This window comes from Tursiops truncatus, chromosome 9 (genome assembly GCF_011762595.2).
Source record: "Tursiops truncatus isolate mTurTru1 chromosome 9, mTurTru1.mat.Y, whole genome shotgun sequence".
Taxonomy (NCBI): Eukaryota; Metazoa; Chordata; class Mammalia; order Artiodactyla; family Delphinidae; genus Tursiops; species Tursiops truncatus.
In genome coordinates, this window is record NC_047042.1 from 100,083,259 (window position 1) to 100,106,606 (window position 23,348).

Consider the following 23,348-nt stretch of genomic DNA (forward strand, 5'->3'; position numbering starts at 1 on the left):
ATGCTATAAATTTCCTTCTAATCACTACTTTTGCTGCATCCCACAAATTTTAATAAGCTGTATTTTCATTTTCATTTAGTTCAAAATATTTTAAAATTTCTCTTGAGACTTTAATTTCCAGATATCTGGGTTTTTTTTTTTTTTTAACCTTTCTGTTACTGATTTCTAGTTTAATTCCACTGTGTCTAAGAACATACTTTGTATGGTTTCTGTTCCTTTAAATCTGTTAAAGTGTGTTTTATGGCCCAGAATATGGTCTACATTGGTGAATGTGGGCTAGAGAAGAATATGTTTTCAGCTGTTGTTGGATGGAGTTTTCTTTAAATGTCAGATCAAGTTGATTGATGTGCTGCTCAGGTCATCTATTTCCTTATTGATTTTCTGTCTGCTCGATCTGTCAGTTACTGACAGTGTTGTTGAAGTCTTTAACTATAATAGTGGATTTATCTCCTCTTTTCATTTTTCTCAGGTTTTGCTTCATGTGTTTTGATACCCTCTCATTCGTTAGGTGTAAACAAGTACAAGATTGTTATGTCTTCTTGGAGAATTGCCCTCTTTATTATCACATAATGACCCTCTTTATCCCTAATTACCCGACAAAGTCTGCTTTGTCTGAAGTTAATATAGTTACTTCAGCTTTCTTTTGGTTAGTGTTAGCATGGTGTAGCTTTCCATCCTTTACTTTTAACATATATAAATTTTTATATTTAAAGTTTGTTGCTTGTAGACAACTTATAGTTGGATCTTGTTTTGTCCACTGTGACTCTCTCTCTTTTGATATTGTATTTTTTAGACCATTCACATTTGAAGTGATTATTGATATAGTTGAGTAAATATCTTCCATGTTTGTAACTATTTTGTATTCATTGCTTTTTTCTGTTTCCTTTTAATTGGGCATTCTATATGATTCAACGCTATCTCCTCTCTTAGAATGTATTAGTTTTCTGTTGCTGCTGTAACAAAAGAACACAAACTCAGTGGTGTAAAACAACAATTTCTTTTACAGTTCTGTAGGTCAGAGGTTTGAAATGGGTCTCAGTGGGCTAAGCTCAAGGTGTGGGCAAGGCTATGTTACTTTCTGGAGGCTCTAAGGGAGAATCAATTTCCTTGCCCTTTTAAATTTCTAGAAGCCACCCACAGTCCTTGACTCGAGGCCTTCTTCCTCTATCTTTGAAGCCAGCAGTAGTGGGCCCAGTAGATTGCATCATTCTTATCTCCTCTTTTGTCTCCCTCTTCCATACTTAAGGACTCTGTGATTACCTCCGGCCCACCCGCATAATCCCGAATAATCTCTGTATTTTAAGGTCAGGTGATTAGCAGCCTTATTCTGTCTGCTGCCTTAATCTGCGGATTAGAATGTGGATATTCCTGGGGGGCTACTATTCTGCCTACCACATAGCATATCAATTATACGTACTTAAAAATTTTTTTGGTGATTGCCCTGGAGTTTATAGTATGCATTTTAAATTAACCTGAATCTGCCTAAAAGTAACACCATATTGCTTGATGTGTCATATAGATGCCTTGTTAATAGCATAATCCCAATTTGTGCTTCCCACCGCTGCGACCTTGCTGTCACTCATTCACTTACCAGTGTGCCACGATCATCTAATACATTGTTACTATTATGACTTTAAACAAATGGTTGTTTTTTAGGTCAGTTAAGAATAAAAAAATGAAGGACTTTATCTTCATTTTATTTATTCCTTCTCTGATGCTCTTCTTTATGTAGATCCAGGTTTCTGACCTGTATCATTTTCCTTCTGCTTGAAGAATTTTTTTTTTTCAACATTTCTTGCAGGACAGGTCTACTGGCGATGAATTCCTCAGGTTTTTTGGTCTGAAAAAGCCTTCATTTCTCCTTCACTTTTGAGTTAATATCGAGGGATATGGAATTCTAAAGTGGTGTGGGGTTTCTTCCTTACTTCAAATATTTCACTCTGCTCTCTTCTTGCTTGCGTGATTTCTGATGAGAAGTCCACTGTAATTCTTACTCTTTCCTCTGTAGTTAAGGTGTTTTTCACTCTCTGTAACTTCTTTGAAGATTTTTTGTCTTTTGATTTTCTGAATATGGTATACCTACATGAGGGTTTTTGAGGGTATTTAATCTGTTTGGTGTTCTCTCAGCTTCCTGGGGTCTGTCATTAATTTTGGAAAGTTCTTGGCCATTATTTAAAATATTTCTTCTATTTCCTTTTCTTTTTCTTCTCCTTCTGATATTCTAATAATGGGTATATGTTATACTTTCTGAAATTGTCCCACAGTTTTTGGATGTCCTGTTTTTTCCATTCTTTTTCCTCTTTGCATTTCAGTTTGCAGAGTGTCTGTTGACCTATATTCAAGCTCACTGCTTCTTTCTTTGGCTGTATGGAGTTTCTGATGAGCCCGTGGAAAGGGCTTTTACAATGCTCTTGGTTTTTAGCATTTCCTTTTGATTGTTTCTTACAGTTTCCATCTGTTTACATTATCCTTCTGAAAGCGTGCACCTCAGATTGGGACTGGAACCCACATGCTGGGACTCGAATCCAGACTGGGACTTGAACCCACGTGGCCGGGACTCGAACCCAGCCAAAACCCACAGTCTTCCAACTGAGATCACACACCTGGTTTCAGGACTTAATGAAGCTGAGGTTATTGATGTCTCATCGCAGAAAGAATTCAGTGAGAGACAAAGTGATAAGTAAGAAATGGGTTTATTTAGAGAGAAACACACTCCACAGAGTGTGGGCCATCTCAGAAGGTGAGAAAGGCACCAGGGTATGGGAGTGGGTAATTTCATAGGCTAATGAGGGGGAGGAGCATTCCAGCTATTTTAGGAAGAGGTGGGGATTTCCAGGAACTGGGCCACTGCCCACTTTTTGATCCTTATGGTCAGTCTTGGAACTGTCATGGCGCCTGTGGGTGTGTCATTTAGCTTGCTGATGTGAGCATATACTGAGGCTCAAGGTCTAGTGGAAAAAGTCGACTTGTTTGCCATCTTGGACCCATTTGGTCCTAATCAGTTTATGTCATGTCCTTAGGTTATGTCATTCTTTCAGAGGTTGTGCCCTGCCTCCTTCCTGCCTGTTTCACTTCTGTTCTTTGCATGTTGTCTTTTTCCATTAGAGCCCTTAACATATTAATTACAGATATTTCAAAATCTGTCTGATAATCCCCAAATCTGTGTCATCTGCGTCTGGTTCTAATGATTGCTTTGTCTTGTCAGACTGTTTTTTATTATGCCTTGCAGTTTTTAGTTGTTTTTGCTTTTGAAAGACTGACATGTATCAGGTAATAGGAACTAATAGGGGTTTGGCAGTGTTCAATGTTTGCTGTAGCTACAGGTGCCAGAGGCTTCAAATTCTTCTAGTGCCCTTGTTTATATCTGCCCTCTTGACTTTGGGGTTTTCTAAGCACTGTTCCCCAGAGAGAGTCTGTGTCTTGCATCTCTTTCAGCTGTAACCCACCGGTATTTGGAGCCCTGCTGGTGTGATGGTAAAAAGTGTCAGGGAGGATAAGAGTTCTGCAATCTTCCAATTAAATCTCAGCCTATGTCTGTGACCTTCACAAGTGTTCTCCATTGTTGTAGCTTTTTTCCTCCCTGTAACGTACTCCCTTCCGTAGCTGCAGAGTTCCCAGTCTATTTTCTGGAAGCCTTCACCATTGTTGACTACGTTTCCCCCCTTAGGTTTGGCTGGAAGGCTTGGAGGGGCTGGAGTGGGAGGAATGCTCTTTCCTTCTTTCTTTTTTTTTTTATAACCAGGTTCTTTATTTTGAATTTCAAAGGTTTAATATTCCATTTATACCCCATTTCTCTTTAATTTCCTTAACTTGCCACACGCCCTTTCCCGTTTTGACATTCTAAATAATTCAAGCTATTTTGTAGAATATGAATAGCACATCTCAAATGCCTTTGATTGGAAGACGTTCAGTTCAGCCAACACTTACTCATCACCTGGGTGCCAAGCCCTGTGTGAGGCACCTGGTCTGCATAGTTCTTCCCTTTATTTTCAGTTGTCAAAGGAGTCACTTCATCTGTGGTGCTTCGATAGGCTAAAGTCAGCATTTGAGGGAAACAGGCAAAGATCAGAGTTTCAAGTCCTTTGAATGAAGTTGTGAGCAGCTGCCATGTAGCAAGTGCTGGCTAGATGCAGAATCTTCCCTCCAGGAACTTCATTCAACTGCCACTTAAAGCACCTTTAACTCTTCAGAGTAAAATGCTGAGGAATGCCTTTTCTTAATCTGGAGAACGCTCTGGCAGTCTTTTCCCCTGGAGCATATGATTTTGTTAGGAAGGAAACTCTGGGCTTGTTTCATGTTTTGCAGTGATTACTCTTCCCCTCCCTGCTGTGGTCACGAGGTCTTCACCTTCACAGTGCAGACATGGTGGGATTCCTGGAGGTAAAGCCCACAAAAGTGTGGACCCCCCCCCCACCAAAAAAAAAACCCAAAACCAATCTGCATCCCTGCAGTTTTTCACTTTCACGCCAGTTCGCTCCTAGTCTCCAGCACCAGTTTACAGCTCCTGCAGCTTCTGCTCCAGGTAAGCAGATCTCAGCTGTGTCTCCAGGTTTTGGTTGGTAGTTTGTCCCCTAACCTTAGTTCTCTGATGGGTTCAAAAGTGTCATTGATTTTCAGTTTGTTCTTGTAAGGATGGAAGTGATGCCTTCTAAGCCCTTTTCATGCTGGAGCTGAAAGCGTGCTTTTTAACTTAGACTTTATGACTTGTTATCATCTTGAGTGAACTACATACATACGTAGGTTCAGGACAGCTGGTGTTGTATCTAGAGTTGATTACGTAGGCTAAATCTGATCCTTCGTATTTATCAGCTGATTAACAATGATTTCAAGCTACACTTCCTGATAGCTTTTGATTTCCTTAGAAAAGCTTATCACTTTGAAATGTCCTTTTTTTGCAAGTATAAAAATATCTTGCAACTCTTCAGAGAAGCTTTTTGTATGCATTATTTTGTACTTTATAGTCAACAAAAGCTATAGAAGCTCAGTCTTTATTAAATTTTCTATTTAGAAATAAAAAATTAGTACATGTAAGAATTTGGCAAATTGTCCCTTATCTGCAGAAACCTGATTCTGTTAGTTTGAGTTCCTCCTGAAGCAAATCCTGAGATATAAATTCAAATCCAAATTGTTTGTGAGTAATCCCAGGACACACCAGTATGGGAATGAGGAAGCAAGAGGGAGGAAAGTCAGCCAGTAAAGGGCATGTTTTTAAACCAGTTTCCGCTGTGGGCAGTTAAAGCTTAATCATGCTGGGGGAACACTGGGAGCTCATGTAGAATTGCAGGTGGAGAGTTACCTGATGGGGAGAGTGGGAAGGAGCTGGCCTGTTTTACCAGTCCGCTGTTGAGGGCTGCCCTTTGGGAGGGACACATTGCCCCATGTTTGTGGGCCCACCCTGCAGGCGGGCAACCAGAGGCTGGAGCTGCAGGTGCTGGTAGTTGGAAGTCAGACCTACCTGTGCAGGTTGGTAAGGCTCGAGAGGATGGGCAAATGACTTTGTCTGCTGTACTGATTTCCTACAGCGTGATTCAACAGGATGAGCTAGGGTGGAAATTGGTTGTTTGCCATTTAGAGTTGTTAGCCTTCTAAACCTCTTGAGGTGGTAGATTACATTCAGAAATGAGTTTTCTGAAAAAGGCCGAAGATTCTGTCACATTATGATTTGCCGAGGGTCTCTTTTTGGTAGTACCTAGCCTGTTCACTTTGAAATACAAAAGCAGGGAATTCCCTGGGAGGTCCATTGGTTAGGACTCCATGCTTTCACTGCTGAGGGCCCGGGTTCAGTTGCTGGTTGGGGAACTAAGATCCCATAAGCTGCGTGGTGTGGCCAAAAGAAAATAATTGAAAAAAAAATTGAAAAAAAACCCCCAAAGCAACAGTTTAGAACATAACCCTTGTGCTTGTGCTTCTGGTAATGGCAGACTGGGTAACTTCATTCAAGCTAGTTGATGCTCCTGAAAACTCTGAGAATTTACAAAATAGTAAAGAATTACTGGACTAAGATTTTAGGAGATGATAGAAATCCAGAGAGGTGAACTTCTTGCTTGGGAGGAGAATTACTGATATCTTGATTCTTGTGGGAAACATAAATTTATGTTAAAAAAATCACTGGATGATATATTTTTTAAAGAGTGGCAAATAGGAAATCACTGGTCTGTTCCTTGCCAGGTGGTATTACAAAGTGATTAAGGACACAGGGCAGACATCAGATCACCGGGATTCAAATCCAGTTTCTCCCCTTAACTAGCTCTGTATGCTTAAAGCACGTTACTTAATTTCTCTAAAATCAAGAGGGAAAAAGATAAGCGTTGTTCTTTCCCTATCTGTTATATTTTACACCGTGGACTAGTATTTTGCTCTATTTTTGTTAGTCTTAATTTGCATATTTGACTAATGTACATAAACCACTTTGTTGGCACTGTATACCCCAAGAGGCTCGTGACGTGCCAGCAGAATAAAACACTCAATAGCCATGGTGTAAGGATAGTCAGCTCCGCTAGTATGTCTTTGGACCCTAGGACAAAGCTGGCTGTAGGAGGCCATGTTGACCATGGATGTATGTTTGCTGTCTGTATTGTGTGTGTTTGGATATTTCAGAACACTTATTTTAGCAACATTTTTTTTTCCTGTTCATTTATTTCATCTTTATCTGATGTACTTTTGGTTTAATCCCCCTTTCTATGGGCAGAAAGGGAACAAGAAATAACAGTTTTATAGTTTGGGGGATTGTGTTTATGTACTCTTCATTTTATGCGCCTCTGTCAGAAGTTGCAGTCTGGAGGCTGGTCAACAGCTTTTGCAGTTCTTGAGTTTGAATTGCTTCAGGTGGGGGACATGCCCCACCACTTGCCACCACGCTTATGTTTTTTCTCTCTTGCTTCTTTTATCTACTTGGCTTCTGACTACAGATGTACATGTTTTTGCGCAGGCCCTTATGAGGCTGTGGTCACTTTCTCCTTATTTTCTTCCACAGGTCTTAACCAGGGAGAGCTGCTACTTTCTACTTATAGTCAGCCTCTACCAGCCCATATTCACTGACCAAACACGTGTCTTGAGTTTGGGTATTTTAAGTACTTTGTCATATTGTCTATCCTTTTAGTTTTCTTTTCTTTAGTGTTTAATTAAATTTGCTTCTACCTCCAGTCAGCATTACCATGTGGTTTTCATCTGCATTTGAGGTATAATATATAGACAGTTACATGTATTTATGCTTCTTGATTTTCTTATAGAGAGGAGATTCATAAATATCAGGTCAAAGGATTGTTCTCAGGGAGCATATGATGTCTGGAATTTGCTCTGAACCTTTCCTAATTCAGTAATCGCCTTATTTATAATTATGAACTATATTTCCTTCTAGTCTTCAGAGTAGATAAGGAATGAGAAAGAATCATGTGTACTTTTGTGTTGTCATCACCTGGTAATTTCACAGGGTATGTAGGAAGGGCAGTGTTGTAAATCAGTATTTGTCCTTACATGACTACAGCTGAGTTAAAATATCAACGTGTCTCTCTCAAGGAGAAAGCTAACAAATGTTTGCTGTTTGACCCTTTGGAATATAGAGTATACTGATCAGAAAGTAGCTAGAAACTACTGAAAGGTAAATACTTCACATTTAAGGAGAGACATTTTAAACTTCATTAAATGTTATGAAAATTATTTTGTACGGAAGGAAAATGGGGGCTGTCCCGTTCAGTTAAACAGAATTGTCTCATTAGCCTTGTAGTAAAAAAAAAAAAAGATGGATATTCAAAGAGGCATGCTAATTTCAGACTAGATAATGTTTTATAGAGAAAAACCAGTTTTTCAAATCATGCTTTTAGAATATTTGTTTAGTGTCCAAATTTTATTCTCAAATTTTTGACAAATTAATGGAATTAAAATATTTCTTTCTTTAAGTATGCTAAAATCCCTTTGCTTCTGAGGTTAAAAGAAAAGGCCGTATGTTTCATTTGAAGCCTTCTACTATTTAATCCTCTCCAAATTTGTTCTTATATTTTTAAGTTAGGAAAGGCAATTTTTTCCTAAGAAAATTTTTACCCTGATTATTAAAAAAATACATATTCTTTGTATTTCTTTTTAAATGAAGAAAAATAGAACATTATCCATAATGCTGCTAATCATAATCTATTAAATTTATTTTTCAGTAACTGCAAATAGCAGTATAACATTTTATGGCTAGTGTAGAAAGATTAAAAACAGCTAGTAGAATTTACAGCAAAACAATAGTGGTGAGATTTCAGGGTTTTTTTAATTTTTAACTTTTGGCTCATCTGCACTGTGATGAGAAAAACAACTTTTGAGGAAAACAACTTGTTTTTCTGAGTTGCTGCGTGGGCATTTTACACTATGATAACTCTACTCACACCCGGAGTTTAGACATTCAGATCAGGGCTTGAGTTTAGGGTGCCTGTCCTAAGTTCCCACTTTGCCTTTCCCCAGGGCATCTTTTTATTTTTTTTTGGCTGCGTTGGGTCTTCGTTGCTGTGCACTGGCTTCTCCTTATGCTGGCTTCTCTTGTTGTGGAGCACGGGCTCTAGGCGTGCGGGCTTCAGTAGTTGTGGCACACAGGCTTAGTTGCTCCGTGGCATGTGGGATCTTCCCGGACCAGGGCTCGAACCCGTGCATTGGCAGGCAGATTGTTAACCACTGCGCCACCAGGGAGGTCCCCTCACTCAGCATTTTTAATTCAATACACCAGCTCCGGCTTCTCAACACATGTATTTTCTGATTTTTTAGCATAATAGCAGAACTTAAAGTGTCAATCCCCGGCACCTTACATGGTGTCTGGCATGTAAAGCTCCTACTGTGTTCCCAGTGTTAACCTTTTCTTTAGGATTATTTAATGATTTTCAGAAGAAAAATGTTGGATCATTTAGTACATTTAATAGGCTATGATTGGAAAATTAATGGAATGATTTTAAGTATCTGTAGAGTGACACTGTAAAATAGGCATTGTCTTAGTGAACTGTACATAATCTAACCACTTTGTGGAGCGTAACTGAGTAGTCGTGGGTACGCACTGTGTTCTTTGTTACTAGAAGATGACTGTGAAAAGCATCTCAAAATGGGTCTTCTTAGCTTCAACTGTTGTGCTATTGAGAAATACCCTTCACTCTGATCTGATAATGATGCAGGAATTTAACTTCAGTGAGATCTCATGAGATTTTAGACCTTTGTGACCTAATGGTTTGCCACAGAGCATTTTTGGTGTAACAGTAGATGCTGATGGTAGCAAAAAAAGCCTTGGTTTTTGAACAGCCACTATGGAAAACAGTGTGGAGGTTCCTCAAAAAATTAAAAACAGAGCCACCATACGATCCAGCAGATCCACTCCTGGGTATTTTTCTGAAGAAAACATAAAACACTAATTTGAAAAGATGTATGCACCCCTGTGTTCATTGCAACATTATTTATAATAGCCAAGAAATGGAAGCAACCTATGTATCCACTGATAGATAAATCGATAAAGAAGATGTGAGATACACACACACACACACACACACACGCACACACACACACACACAATGGAATATTATTCAGCTATTAAAAAACAATGGAACCTTGCTGTTTGTGACAACATGGATGGACCTAGAGGGTATTATGCTAAGTGAAATAAGTCAAAGAAAGATTTCACTTATATGTGGAATCTAAAAAAGAAAACAGGGCTTCCCTGGTGGCGCAGTGGTTGAGAGTCCACCTGCCGATGCAGGGGACGCGGGTTCGGGCTCCGGTCCGGGAAGATCCCACATGCCGCGGAGCGGCTGGGCCCGTGAGCCATGGCCGCTGAGCCTGCGCGTCCGGAGCCTGTGCTCCGCAATGGGAGAGGCCACAACAGTGAGAGGCCCGCGTACGGCAAAAAAAAAAAAAAAAAAGAAAAAAAAAGAAAACAAACAGACATAAAACAGAAACAGACTCATAGATACAGAAAAACTGGTAATTGCCAGAGAGGATGGGGGGTGGGGGAATGCATGAAATAGGTAAGGAAATTAAGAGGTACAGACTTCCAGTTATAAAGTAAATAAGTCACAGGGATGCAATGTACAGCATAAGAAATATAGTCAATAGTGTTGTAATAACTTTGTGATGACAGATGATAACTTATCGTGGTGATCATTTTGTAAGGTATAAAAATACCGAATCACTCTGTTGTATACCTGAGACTAATATAATATTATAAGTCAGTTATAGTTCAGTAAAAAAAAATGACAATGAAACTGTCTGTAAACTGCTTAGCTGTCTTCCTCCTCTCCTCCTCTTCCTTCAGAGTAAACATTGATTTCCCAGGATGTGCTCTGCTTACATATTATACTCTTGTCTAAGATTTCTTGTTGCACAGAATCTAAACAGTGTCCTGTAACTTCTTTTGGAACAGAAATACACCTTAAAAATTATATAGTTATTTGTTAATTGTTAACACTAGATACTGTGCTAAACATAATGGGTTTGGAAAGATGGGAATGATCCTGTCCTTAAGGGGGTTTGCTTATAGTAAGTATAACAATGCTTGTACTATAGGCAAATTGTTCATTGGTATATCTCCAGTCCGCGTATCTGGAAAGGATTCTTCTGTCGTTAACTGTACCTCTCCAGAATCTGAGTGTTGGCGTCTCATTTTCCAACCACAACATTCAGTCTTTCCAGGTCACTCTCTTTGGTAACATAACTCCAGCAATCATTCAGCCACACCGGAATCTCTGATCATTGGCCCATCCACATTTTTTCATCCTGCTTCATTCTTCCTTATCCTCTCATTTCTCCTTGTCTGGCTTAAATCTGTGGTTTGTCATTCTAATCAGCACATTGCATATACCTTTCCGCATTCTTCTTCTCCTGGACCTCCCTGGCAAAACCCTGACTCTTAGCTTACAAGGCACCTGTTCCTGAGCAGCTCCCAGACCATGGCTAGAGAAAACATGAAACCATACCATCTTGTCTCACTGCAAATTCATGTAAACAGGTGGTTAGTCTTTTAATCATTTGAGTTTTAAAAAATATATTACATTGATATCTAACTGCTGAAGTTTTCGCTTTATTAACTATTTAAGTTTATGATTGAAAGTGTTTGGTTACTAGTTGTTTTGTATTAACTAACCTTAAATATTTGCTTTGACCCTCCTTTTAAAGGTTTTCATGTCCTGGATGTTGAAGCCATGGGTATATAGAAAGAATGGCAAACAGTACGAAGCAAAAAGACTTTATTGTGTAGATGCTGGATTCATTATTTGTTAGCATAGATTAGATTAAATTTTCAGCCTTTTGATTTTTGTTTGGATGTTTTAATTTCTTAAGCAGTTAGGGACCTGTTACTTTATTATATAACAGGCATCTGATTGGTTTCCACTTTTTTTATATTTGGTTGTTAACTTCTTGACCTGTGTCTAAAGGACTTCTGAAGTCTTTTGCTTCTGAAGATTTATGATTAATTATATTTAAAAAATGACCTGATTTTGTAAATTCCTCTCATTTTTATAGGTTCCTTAATTTAGTATAATGATTCACTACATAAAACAATTTCTCTAAAAAAATTACCATAATATGGCTTGAAAAAAATAATAATTTTTACCTGATAGAATTGTTGAAAGTTAATACATTTTACAGTTCAGGACAAGGACTCTTGATGTTGAGCTGTTGTGGAGAGGATGAGCTGGGGGTGTTCCGTGAAGAATCTGGACAGAGTTGGCCAAATCTTATGGGTGAGGTCTTCAGGATAAAACTTTTTCATTTTGCCCGTAAGTGCTGGCAGTCAAGAGGTAGCCTAACATCATGCAGTGAACAAAATAGAAAGTAGCCTCCTGTTTTATCACAAAGAGCTTTATTTAATTTGTGAAATTGGACAGTGAGAGCCTGTTGTTTTTTGTACCTTTTCTAATAATAATTATGGCTATTGTCCTGCCCAGTTGTCATACTGTTGTTGACATAAAGTAGTCATGATCTCCACGTGTAGCATTAAGGTATTGCTTGGCTCAAACAGGATAGTAAACATTTGTTTTGAAATCCCGTATTTTACAAGCATATTGATAACCATATTACAGTAATCTTTTCTTTAATTTCAATAAATATTTATTAAATGTTTACTATGTGCCAGATTTTGTTATAAGTTCAGGGGATACTGTAGGAAATAAAACAGACAAAAAACTTGCTCTGATGAAGCCTACATTCTAGCGGGGGGAGATAGATAATAAATAATAAATGTAATGAACAAGGAGTTAATGTAGTATGTAAGAAGGTGGTAAGCTGCATGGAGTAGGGAAGATGGGAAGTGCTGGTGTTTGGCAGTTGAGTTGCAGTTTTAAATATGGTAGTCTAGATGGAACTTTGTTGAGAAGGTAATATTTGAGTAAAGATTCAATAGAGGTGAACTTAGCTGGGGTGAAAAGTATTCTAGGCAGAGGGAAGAACCAACGCATAATCCCTAATACATTTAGCGACGTATAAGGAGACCAGTTTCTAGGATGAAATAAATGAGGAGGGAAGTAGTCGGAGATATAGTCAGACTATTAGGGACTTGTAGGTCATTGTAAGGAACAGATGGTCACAAATACGTTTAATATTATATTTTAAATTTAGACCTAATGAGGAGGAAAAAGTTAACATGTGTTGAATTTGTCCTATATTCTTTCATTCTGTAGATATTTTCCAGCATCTTCTATGTGCCATTTATTGTGGCACTATGCTAAGTGAAGGGAGTACAGTGAGCAAAGAAACAGCCACAAAAGGTAGCCACAGTTTTTATGGAGATTATCTTGGTCCCGTGCAAATCAGTGTTTGTGTGCTAACCATTGTGCCTGATGCTTTACAAATATTATCTTACATAATTCTAAGTATTTCATTTAATTCTAAGTATCTAGTAAGATAGACAGTATTGTTAACTTGGAATACAGTTGATGAAAATGAGGCTAAGAAAATTTGGTAATTTTTCCAAAGTTGCATAGCCAGTATGTGACAGAATGGGATTAGAACTTAATCTTGTCTTTTCATTATCTGTTGTTTGGTTCCCAATCTGTCTCTGCGTCATAGGTAACCTATTAACTGTGGAAGCTTGTTAAAGCTGTAGACCGCTTAGTGCTACCTCCGCAAATTCTTGTTTAGTGCATCTGGCACAGAGCCCCGGGAATCTGCATTTGTAATAAACACTCTAGGGACTCCTGTATTTTGGAACTGTTGCCTTCAATATTATATTTATGGTGGGCATCCTAATCTTGTCCCTGTTTTTAAAGAAAATGACTTCATCATTTCACCATTGAGTATCATTTTTGCTGTAAGATATTTAGAGATGCTCTTGGTCAGATTAAGGATTTCCCTATTCCTAGTTGCTAAGAATTGAGTGTTGAATTTTAATAAGCTCTTTATAACCTCCACTGACCAAATCATATGCATTTTTTCCTTTAATTTTTTTTAAGGTAGATAATAATAGGTTTTCAAATATTGAACCAGCCTGGTATTCCTGAAGTAAATATAACTTGTTCATATGTATTCATTTTTTAAAACATTATTTGTTTCAGTTTTAGTGTTCTCTTTAAGATTTTCATAATCTGTCAGAGATTGTCTTTAATATTCCTTCCTCATACTGTCCCTGTCTTGTTACCAGGATGATAATAGCCTCAGAAAGTGAGACAAGAGCACATTTCCTCTTTTTCTGTTCTTTGGAGGCAGTCGTATGAGACTATTCATCTGTTCCTCAAATGTCTTGATAGAACTCACTTGTAAAACTGTCTAGAAATTTTTTATCTAGAAATGGTTTAATATTCAAAAGGACTAGTCCAGCCATCCCAGTTTCCTGATTTTCCAGTCTTAGTTCTGCATTTACATTTTTCTAGGAATTTATCCATTCCACTTAAATTTATGAACAATGCTTTTATTTTTAATCCACATCTATATTTATGCTCTCTTTTTCATTTTTGGTATTATTTATTCCTGCTTTCTCTTTATCTTTTTTTTCTCTCTTTTTTTCTTGATTAGTCTTGCCAGTGCTTTGTTAATTTTATTGATCTTTTAAAGAACCAACTTTTGGCTTTGTTCTTACCTTGTCTCATTTTCATTTCCTGTTAATTCCTGATGTAACTGTTTTTGTTTCCTTCTTTTACTTTTGTTGGGCTTGTTCTGTTTTTCTGAATTCATTGTTTGTGGTCTGTATTTTCTAACATTAGCATCTCAGGCTATAAATTTAGCTTTTGCTGTATCTCACAAGTTTCAAAAAGTAGCATTTTCAACTATTTAGTTCTAAATAGCTTCTAATTTCCATTTAGACATTTTTTGAGTTTTCTGGTTATCTTTTTGTCAGTGATTGGTTTTCAGCTTAGTTGTCTTGTGATCATAGCATGTGGTCTATAGGATGCAAACTGACCCCAGTTCTTGAGGGCATTTGCTTTTGCTCTACAGCTCTTCCCCAGGTATTTGCAGTACTCACTACTTTATTTCCTTCAGGCCTTGTCTAAATATCACCTTCTCGGTAAGGCCTTCCCTAACCATCTACCTAAAATTTCACATACCCTTTTCTACTTCATATCACTCTTCCCTGCTTTATTTTTTCTCCTTAGCACTTACCACTTTCTAATATTATCCAACATCGTGTTCAAAACTGGGTAGGGAAGGAAGTAAAGTCCTTAAGGGATATGTGGCTGGGGACAGAAACAAAGTATAAGCTTTGAGAGAAGGGAAAGGTTGAGTGCCTGCAGTGAGATTGAAGAGTAACTAATAATAGTAGTGCAGGTGACCCTTGAACAACAGGGGTTTAAAGTGCTTGGGTCCACTTATACGTGGAGTTTTTTCAATAAATAATACAGTTTGCCCTCCGTATTTCACAGGTTTTGAATCTGTGGATTCAACCAACCGCGGACAGAAATTGCCATCTGTGGTTGGTTGAATCCCTGGGTGTGAAACCCGTGGATAAAGAGGGCCAGTAAGGGACTTGAGCGTCTGTGGGTTTTGGTATACACGGGGGCTCTGGAAGCCAACCAGGCGGATACCAGGGGACAGATGCTAGTGTGGGTAAGAACAACACAGCTGGGGAGTCAGGACTGTGCTCAGAGAGTGAGGTTTTCATTTAATATTTAAGAGGTTCGTCGATCAGTTGTGGATGATGATAAAATCAAGAGTAGGGGCAGGGTCCCTTAAGTAGAATGTGGGTGAAGGTTGTAGGAGGGACATGAATCAAGACATTTGGAAACTAGGGTTTTGAAGGATTCTGGACATCACCCAACATGGTGGTGGGATTTGGGATAAAGAAGAAGGATGTGAACGAAATGTCAGTGTCCACCTGTCTTCCAGAGCCGCTTGATGGAATAGCCCTTGAATAGCATCATCTGGCTTCTTGTGATTGGAGAAGGGATTGGCTGACTTTCTCTCTTGGTCCATTCTGCGTTCAGGGTCAAGGAGGCCAGGTTGAACTGGGAAGGCCTGGAGTGATTTGAGGAAAACAATCTAAATATAAATCTTCTTAGATAGTTGAAGAAGCGATTGGCTCCTCAGATGCACAGTTCTTTATGCCATCAGTGCAGCCTGTGCAGGTAGTCTTGAACTAAAGAATTTCATGGCCTTTTGAGGAATTAGTGCTTTCGTTTTCGATGTTGGTTGTTTGCTTTTTTCCTACCCCCAAGCAAATATTTTAGGAAGTTATAATGCCTGTTTTAGTTGAAATCTAATGTTTCACCTAAATGTTTCTAGACTGTATTTCTGCAACATTTCTATTGCAAAGTTGCAACTTTTGATTTTTCATTTGTTTTGAATCCTCCATTCAACATTTTCTTCTACTTCCAAATAAAGTTCTTTTTCTGTGCCTGTCTTTAATTTTAAAAGTGCTAACAGCTGACATGACAGTACTTTCATTGTTACCTGACTTTCCTTTTGTACTGTAGTCATTTCCCTTTGGTATTACTGTAGTGGGAGTTTTTGTTTGTTTGGATGGTGGTGGTGGTGTTTTCTTTCTTTTTTGAGCTTTTGAATTGACAGGTAGTGAAATATATAATAGTTCTTGGTTGGCAGATCGTTAAGAAATTGAGCTATTTACTGCCTTCTGGGCTTACAGCATAACTGTACAAACAAAACAGCTTAATTTTTTTTTAACTTTTATTTTGTTGTTATTAATTTTGTTTATTTATTTTGGCTGCGTTGGGTCTTTGTTGCTGCACGCAGGCTTTCTCTAGTTGCGGCGAGCGGGGGCTACTCTTCATTGTGGTACCTGGGCTTCTCATTGCGGTGGCTTCTCTTTGTTGCAGAACACGGGTTTTAGGCACACGGGCTTTAGTAGTTGTGGCTCATGGGCTCTAGAGCACAGGCTCAGTAGTTGTGGCGCACAGGCTTAGTTGCTCCGCAGCATGTGGGATCTTCCCGGACCAGGGCTCAAACCCATGTCCCCTGCATTGGCAGGCAGATTCTTAACCACTGTGCCACCAGGGAAGCCCAAAACAGCTTAATTTTTGAATTGGAGCTTACTGATGTTGATTTGCTTTGTCCTGATTTGGGAGGCATGATAATATTATTTTTTAAATTATTTCATACTATAGAAATAAGAAGTAATGGATAAGTAGTATTGCTTTGTAGATTTTTTCTGTATATACATTACTTAAATAGGGTTTCTCTGCCCTCGTGTTCAGTGAAACTATTTTATATGTGCATTGGGCTCTTTACAAAGAATTCCTCAGGAGGTTGTGTGAGGCCTTCAAGAAGACCAGATATTATCAGAAAGCTTAGGAAAAAACTGCTGTTCGATGCCATATTGTTTATAAGACATCATAAGGAGAGGGAAAATATAATTATTTGAACTCTTTCAGTTATAAATTTGAAATGTAACTGTTGAATCTAGAGTGGACGTTAGGGCAGGTTTAGTCTTTGGAAAGTGAATCTATTTTCAAGTTGCTTATTTTTTCAAGTTGCTTATTTTTAATAACAGATTTTAATATCCTTGGATTAAAAGATTTAGTCTTATAATTTTACAATTAGAAGGGACCTTAGATATACTATCATGATGCATGTAGTACTTGTATTTTCCTTATGAAAAGTTAGAACCTGAAAAAAAATTAGCATACTGAAAGCAATTCAGAACAAAGGTGAAGAAGTATCCATTAACATGGGCAAATGAGTAAGTCAGCTATCTTGCTGCCGTTAGTTTTCTGAGTACTAACACGTTGGCTTGTGGTTTTAATTGTTGAATCCCTTTATTTTTTTATTCAGTGCTATCCATATATATATCTTCTTATATTTGGCTGATAATGGTATGCATAGGGGTCCTAAGTAAATTGTTTAGAAGTGCTATTTGGTAGGTTGGAAAACTGAACATAAACTTGGTAGTTGATTTAGAAGTGTCTTGTTGTGTCTAACATACTTATCTTTCTCTTTTAGGAAACTGAAAATGGCCCTTCAGCTATGCTAGGTCTATAATGGGAAGTGTCACAGTTCGATATTTCTGTTATGGATGCCTTTTTACATCTGCAGCCTGGACAGTTTTGCTTTTTGTTTATTTCAACTTCAGTGAAGTGACTCAGCCACTTAAGAATGTGCCCATCAAGGGGTCTGGGCCCCATGGACCATTCCCCAAAAAATTTTATCCCCGTTTCACTCGAGGTCCAAGTCAAGTGTTAGAATCACAGTTCAAAGCAAACAAAATTGATGATCTGATAGAGAATCATATTGAAGATCCAGAAAGAGGCAACATGAAATTCTCTTCTGAACTGGGTAAGTGTATTTGATTTTTGCTAGCAGCATGTCAAAGTATTTTCTCATTGGAAGTTTAACTGTTCTTTAAATCATGTATTGTTCAGAGAATTAGAAATGTGACATTTTTTCTGCACTGATTTATTTCATTCATGAACTAGCTGAGGTCGTATGATTTTTGCAGACTCAGTAGGGAGTTATATTCTGTTTTGTCCAGTTCTGACGTCAATATTTTATGAGGACTTGGGAGAAACTAATGAGGTCCAGAATAGGAAAAAAAGAAAAGAAAAGAAAGAATGAAAAATTAAGTGGCTAGAGAGAAAATGGAACCTATGGGGAAGGATTATAATTGCTAGCATTATTTAATAAGGGAAAGTAATGGTTCAAAAGTGACTGTATTTAACATATTTTGAAAGGCAGAGTTAATTAAAACAGAACATAAACCTTTGAGTTTGGAAATAAGTTGAGATTACTTATATCTAATAAGATTTCTACTTATAAGAATTATTCAGGTGCCGGAATATATTTATTAAATACAGGAGTTTATAAAATAGAAACTTTTTTATTCTTCAGAAATTATATTCTGTTCAATTTGGAAGCAAGACTGAATACTGTAATTTTAGAGTCCTGGTTTCAGCAAATTTTATTTTAAGGGGCAAATGAGCCCTTTAAAACTTTGTCTTTAAAACTTAAAAAAGAACTTTGATCTTCATTGACACATCAAATAATAAGTAATTTAAGAGTAAAAGCATATAGTAAGAGATTCTGAGAGATTGAAAGATCCACAGAATATAAAGGAAATGTTAAAACAGATTTCTTTTCACTTCATAGTTTCAAAGAATAAAATCAGTTTCTAGGATTTAATCACTTCCTAATACAGGAGGTTGAACATATTTAAAATTATATGAGGAAATGGAGGCTAATACTTACTTTAGTTTTCATAAAATATACCTTCTAATCTTTTTCAAACAGCCATTTGGACATTTTAAAAGCATTAATGGGAAAATTTCTAGTTTTTTTGTTTATAGTAATTTTTGTAAAACTTTTATAAAGAAGTAACATTGGGTTTACCTTTTTTTTTTTTTTTTTTGGTGGTACGCGGGCCTCTCACTGTTGTGGCCTCTCCCGTTGCGGAGCACAGGCCCCGGACGCACAGGCTCAGCGGCCATGGCTCACGGGCCCAGCCACTCCGCGGCATGTGGGATCTTCCCGGACCAGGGCACGAACCCGTGTCCCCTGCATTGGCAGGCGGACTCTCAACCACTGCGCCACCAGGGAAGCGCTGGGTTTACCATTTTGAATGGACTTTGTTTGCCTGTGAAAGAAGTAGTGAGAGAACTGTAGATATTTGAAGTGACAAACCCAAATTACCTACCTGAAAAACTAAATTCTTTATTAAAGATCACAAAAAATATTATAGCGAATAAATGAATTCAGCAAAGTTACAGGGTACAAGATCAACACACCAAAACCAGTTGTATTTCTGGACACTAGCAATAAACAGTCCAAAAGTAAAATTAAGGGAACAATCCCATTTACAATGGAATCAGAAAGAATAAAGTACTTAAGAATAATATAGCCAAGGAGGTCTAAGATTTGTACACTGAAAACTACACAGCACTATTGAAAGAAATAAAAATAGACCTAAATAAATGGAAAGAGGTTCATGGATGGAATGCTAAATACTGTTAAGATGTCAGTACCACCCAAAGCAACCCACAGATTGAATGTAAATCTTATCAAAATCCCAATGGCCTTTGTTGAAAAGATGGAAAATCTGATTCTACAATTGATAAGGACTTGCAAGGGGCTCTGAATAGCCGGAACAGTCTTGAGCAAGAACAAAGCTGGAGAACACACACTTCTCTATTTCAAAACGTCCTGACAGTGTGATACTGCATAAGAATAGATATGCATCAGTAGATCAAAGGATAGACTGAGAGTCTGAAAATACACTCTGTGACATCTGTGGTCAAGTAGCGTCTATGGTTAGTAATACCTGAGAACAAGTAACGTCTGTGGTCAGTTGATTTTCAGAAAGGGTGCCAAGAGCAGTTAATGTGGGAAGAATGGTCTTTTCAACCAGTGGTGCGGGGACAGGTAGATACCCCCATGCAAAGGAATGAAGTTGAACCCTTACCTCATGTCATATTAAATTAACTCAGAATGGATCAAAGACTGTAAAACCCTAAGAAGAAATCATAGGGATAAATAAGATAATTGGGGAAGCACTGCATTCTGTATTTCATCCCCTCATATCTGGGAATCCATAAAACAATATTCTTTAAAAAAAAAAAGAAACCTGCTCAACTCGAACCTGGGCCCCCGGCAGTGAAAGTGCTGAGCCCTAACCACTGGACCACCAGGGAATTCCCTTACTTGACTTTTAAAATCCAATCTTTTCCTGAATTATTTGACTGTGAAATCTTTTTTTTCTTTTTAACGTCTATTAATGTCCAGTGGAATTAGTTTTCCATGACCAGATTTTCAGAAATGCTGTTACAAGGGAGTCATTCTGCGAGGAGAGGCTAAAGGTTGTATGTGGGAAAGAGGAAGCAAGAGGCGGCTTTATTGTTCCTGGTGAAGGTGAGGTTTCTGGCAATGTTAGAGCAAAGGTGTTAAATTATAATGATCTTGATCAGATCTGTGGAGGACTTTCCTGACAAGAGACTTTATAGAAAGGTTTGTCAGTAGTATAATTTTTTTAGGGGAGGAGTTCATATAAAAACTTGCTGTTAAAAAAACAAAAATTAACAAAACCAAAAACAACCTTGCATTAATTGGGGCCTGTTGAGGTCCATATGGGTTTCTATAGTCTATTGCTTTTATGGAAAAATCATCATTAAGTCTCTTTTTTTCTTGGTCATAGGTAAGTTTTTCTCTTGAAAGTATTCTTAAGATTATGGCTAGTGAGCAGGTGTCATTTATGGTTAAGGTACACTTGCTTTTTGAGCTAAACTGATAAAAATTTGACCTTAAACCTCAATTTACTTTTTTGAAAATGGAGACAAACTAGATTTGAGAAACATGGCTATTACCTGGTTATAAGAAGTTAAGATCATAATATAACAGTAACTGTAGCATTCCTTTCCAGATTTAATGTACTGACTGTGACGTCACTCTTTTGCAGGTATGATTTTTAATGAACGTGATCAGGAGTTGAGAGACTTGGGGTATCAGAAACATGCCTTCAATATGCTTATTAGTAACCGCTTGGGCTACCATAGAGATGTGCCAGATACAAGGAATGCAGCGTATGTTCCTTATTGGTTTCTGCTAATCACTCTAATAACACAGTGTTTTTAGTGCCAGCATAATAAGCCATGGGGGTGGTGTTAATATTTTGCAATTAGGCCTATTATTCAGGATACTAGAAAACCTAAGACAGATTTCCACTCATACTATGCTTGAAGCCACATGGTCTGAGATTGTACTGACAAAGTTCTAGAGCTTGCCGTGTTTCTTTTGAAATTTAAAATCATGTGGGAAAAAGGAGGGAGGTGCTACCTGCATATAATTAAATAACCTTCCAAGCATAAGTTGATTTTAAATGTTTGTTTATTGGATTCATGGCGAAAAGGAATTAATATCAGTGAAGAATTCTACTCGTCATCTCACTTTTCTGTTTTCATTATTTTTGTTTCTTCAAAGGCTTTTCATTCATATGGTCAATCAGTCATTCATTCCACAGATCTGTTTCAGCACATTTTGTGTTTGCTGGACTCTCTATTAGGCCCTGGAAATAAACAAAATAAGACATAGTCTCTTGGTTCACAGGGCTTAGAGTCTAGCAGGGGAGGTAGATAAAGAAGTGAGTAATTGCAGTTACACAAGAATGAGGGCTGTAATAGGAGTTGGTGAAATGGGGTCCTCCAAACCAGAATGACCAGGGAAGGCTTCATAGAGGGTGATGACTGAGCAGTGATGTAAGGGAAGGTTTTCCCCTATATAGGGAACAGATCGAGGCATAAAATTATACTATTTGTCAAAGGGACTGAAACAGTTCACTTTGCCTGTAGTGGAGGAATGGCAAGAAACTGGAGGTGGGCAGGGCCCAGACGTTGGAAGGCTTTGTATGCCATGCGAAAGAGCATGGAATACCAGATTTTATTGTTTAAGTTAGTGGGGTTTTTTCTTGTGGCTGCTTAAAGCCACTTAATCCTTTTTATCAAATAGTTGCTTACATGGAAGCTCTTCCATTATCCAGATATATCATAGTTTACTCAAATCTTTTTCTATTATTGGGCAAAAAATAAAATTTTCAAATACAGAATTTCACATTTCCATTATTTCCTTTTGAAACCTCTTTGAGGAGAAGAAACTGAACATCAGCTTATGAGTACTGCATTAAAAACTCGCAGTGATTTTAGTAAAAACATTTTTATGTACCAAAAAAGAAAAAAAAATTCAAGTTTTTAAAACGACCTAAAAATAAGCGGAGTTGCAGGTACTGGAGGGAGAAATCATTAACAAATGTAAAACTCTTGAATAAGAAAACACATTGTGATGGGGAGGGGGAAGGGTAAGCTGTGACAAAGCGAGAGAGTGGCATGGACATATATACATTACCAAACGTAAAATAGATAGCTAGTGGGAAGCAGCCGCATAGCACAGGGAGATCAGCTCGGTGCTTTGTGACCGGGTGGGATAGGGAGGGTGGGAGGGAAGGAGACGCAAGAGGGAGGAGATATGGGAACATAGGTATATGTATAGCTGATTCACTTTGTTATAAAGCAGAAACTAGCACACCATTGTAAAGCAATTATACTCCAATAAAGATATAAAAAAAAAACCCACGTTATCTTAAATGCTTTTTAAAAACTTGTTAATAATGTAAGGAAGAGGCCGAACAAGGGGACAGTTAATGTTTAGTGAATAATAACCTAAAACATTTGAGCTTTTAAAATGTCAGAATTTTCCCACATTCGTCTTCACAGATGTAAAGACAGGTCTTACCCGACGGATCTGCCAGTCGCTAGTGTTGTTATTTGTTTCTACAACGAAGCCTTTTCTGCCTTGCTCCGGACCGTGCACAGCGTCCTAGACCGCACGCCAGCCCGGCTTCTTCACGAAATTATCCTCGTGGATGATGACAGTGACTTCGGTAAGGACTATTGTAATTGGCAATGTGGGATCTATGCAGTTGTTCACTGTCGTGCTGACCACATCAGCAGAGCTGACCGTTCAGTATTTAGTGGATAGGAGGACCCTCATGCACGCAATTGCAACAGAGCCAACCACAATTAAATGCCTGATTATAGGGTAATTTCAAAGAAACTGCACTGTCTTTGTAATCTGTTTTCAAACTGTGCTACCGAAATTTGGCCCTTGAAATTTTTCCCTTGGCTTACCTTTTTAAAAGAGTATTTTTATTTTGAAATAACTATAGATAGACAGTAAGTTACGAAGAGGTCCTGTGTACCCCTTCACCCAGTTTCCTCCATTGGTTACATCTTACATCATTATAGTACAATATCAAAACCCAGAATTTAACATTGGTATAATATGTGTGTACAGTTATTTGTCATTTTATCCCATGAGTAGATTTCTGTAACCACCACTGCTGTCAAGGTACAGACTGCACTGCTCCATCACCCCTTCAAGGTTGTTATATAAACAGAATCATACAGTATGTGATGTTTTGAGATTGGCTTTTTTAACTAGACATAATGCTTTGGCTTACGTTTATCTCGTCAGTC

The 23,348-nt window shown here is 37.9% G+C and overlaps 1 protein-coding gene across 5 annotated transcripts in view; it reads left to right on the forward strand.

Moving 5' to 3' along the window:
• GALNT11 (polypeptide N-acetylgalactosaminyltransferase 11) overlaps positions 1-23,348 on the forward strand; it is a 54,422-nt gene that overhangs the window by 4,522 nt on the left and 26,552 nt on the right. For 3 of the 5 annotated variants that reach the window (XM_033863528.2, XM_033863530.2, XM_033863529.2), the window contains exons 2-5: positions 17,338-17,670; positions 20,110-20,235; positions 20,780-20,903; positions 22,587-22,753. In XM_033863528.2, the coding sequence (XP_033719419.1) occupies positions 17,376-17,670; positions 20,110-20,235; positions 20,780-20,903; positions 22,587-22,753 (712 nt within the window). In that variant the 5' untranslated portion in view covers positions 17,338-17,375. The remainder of the gene's footprint in view (positions 1-17,337; positions 17,671-20,109; positions 20,236-20,779; positions 20,904-22,586; positions 22,754-23,348) is intronic. The other 2 variants (XM_019930309.3, XM_019930310.3) reach the window with 1 other exon arrangement.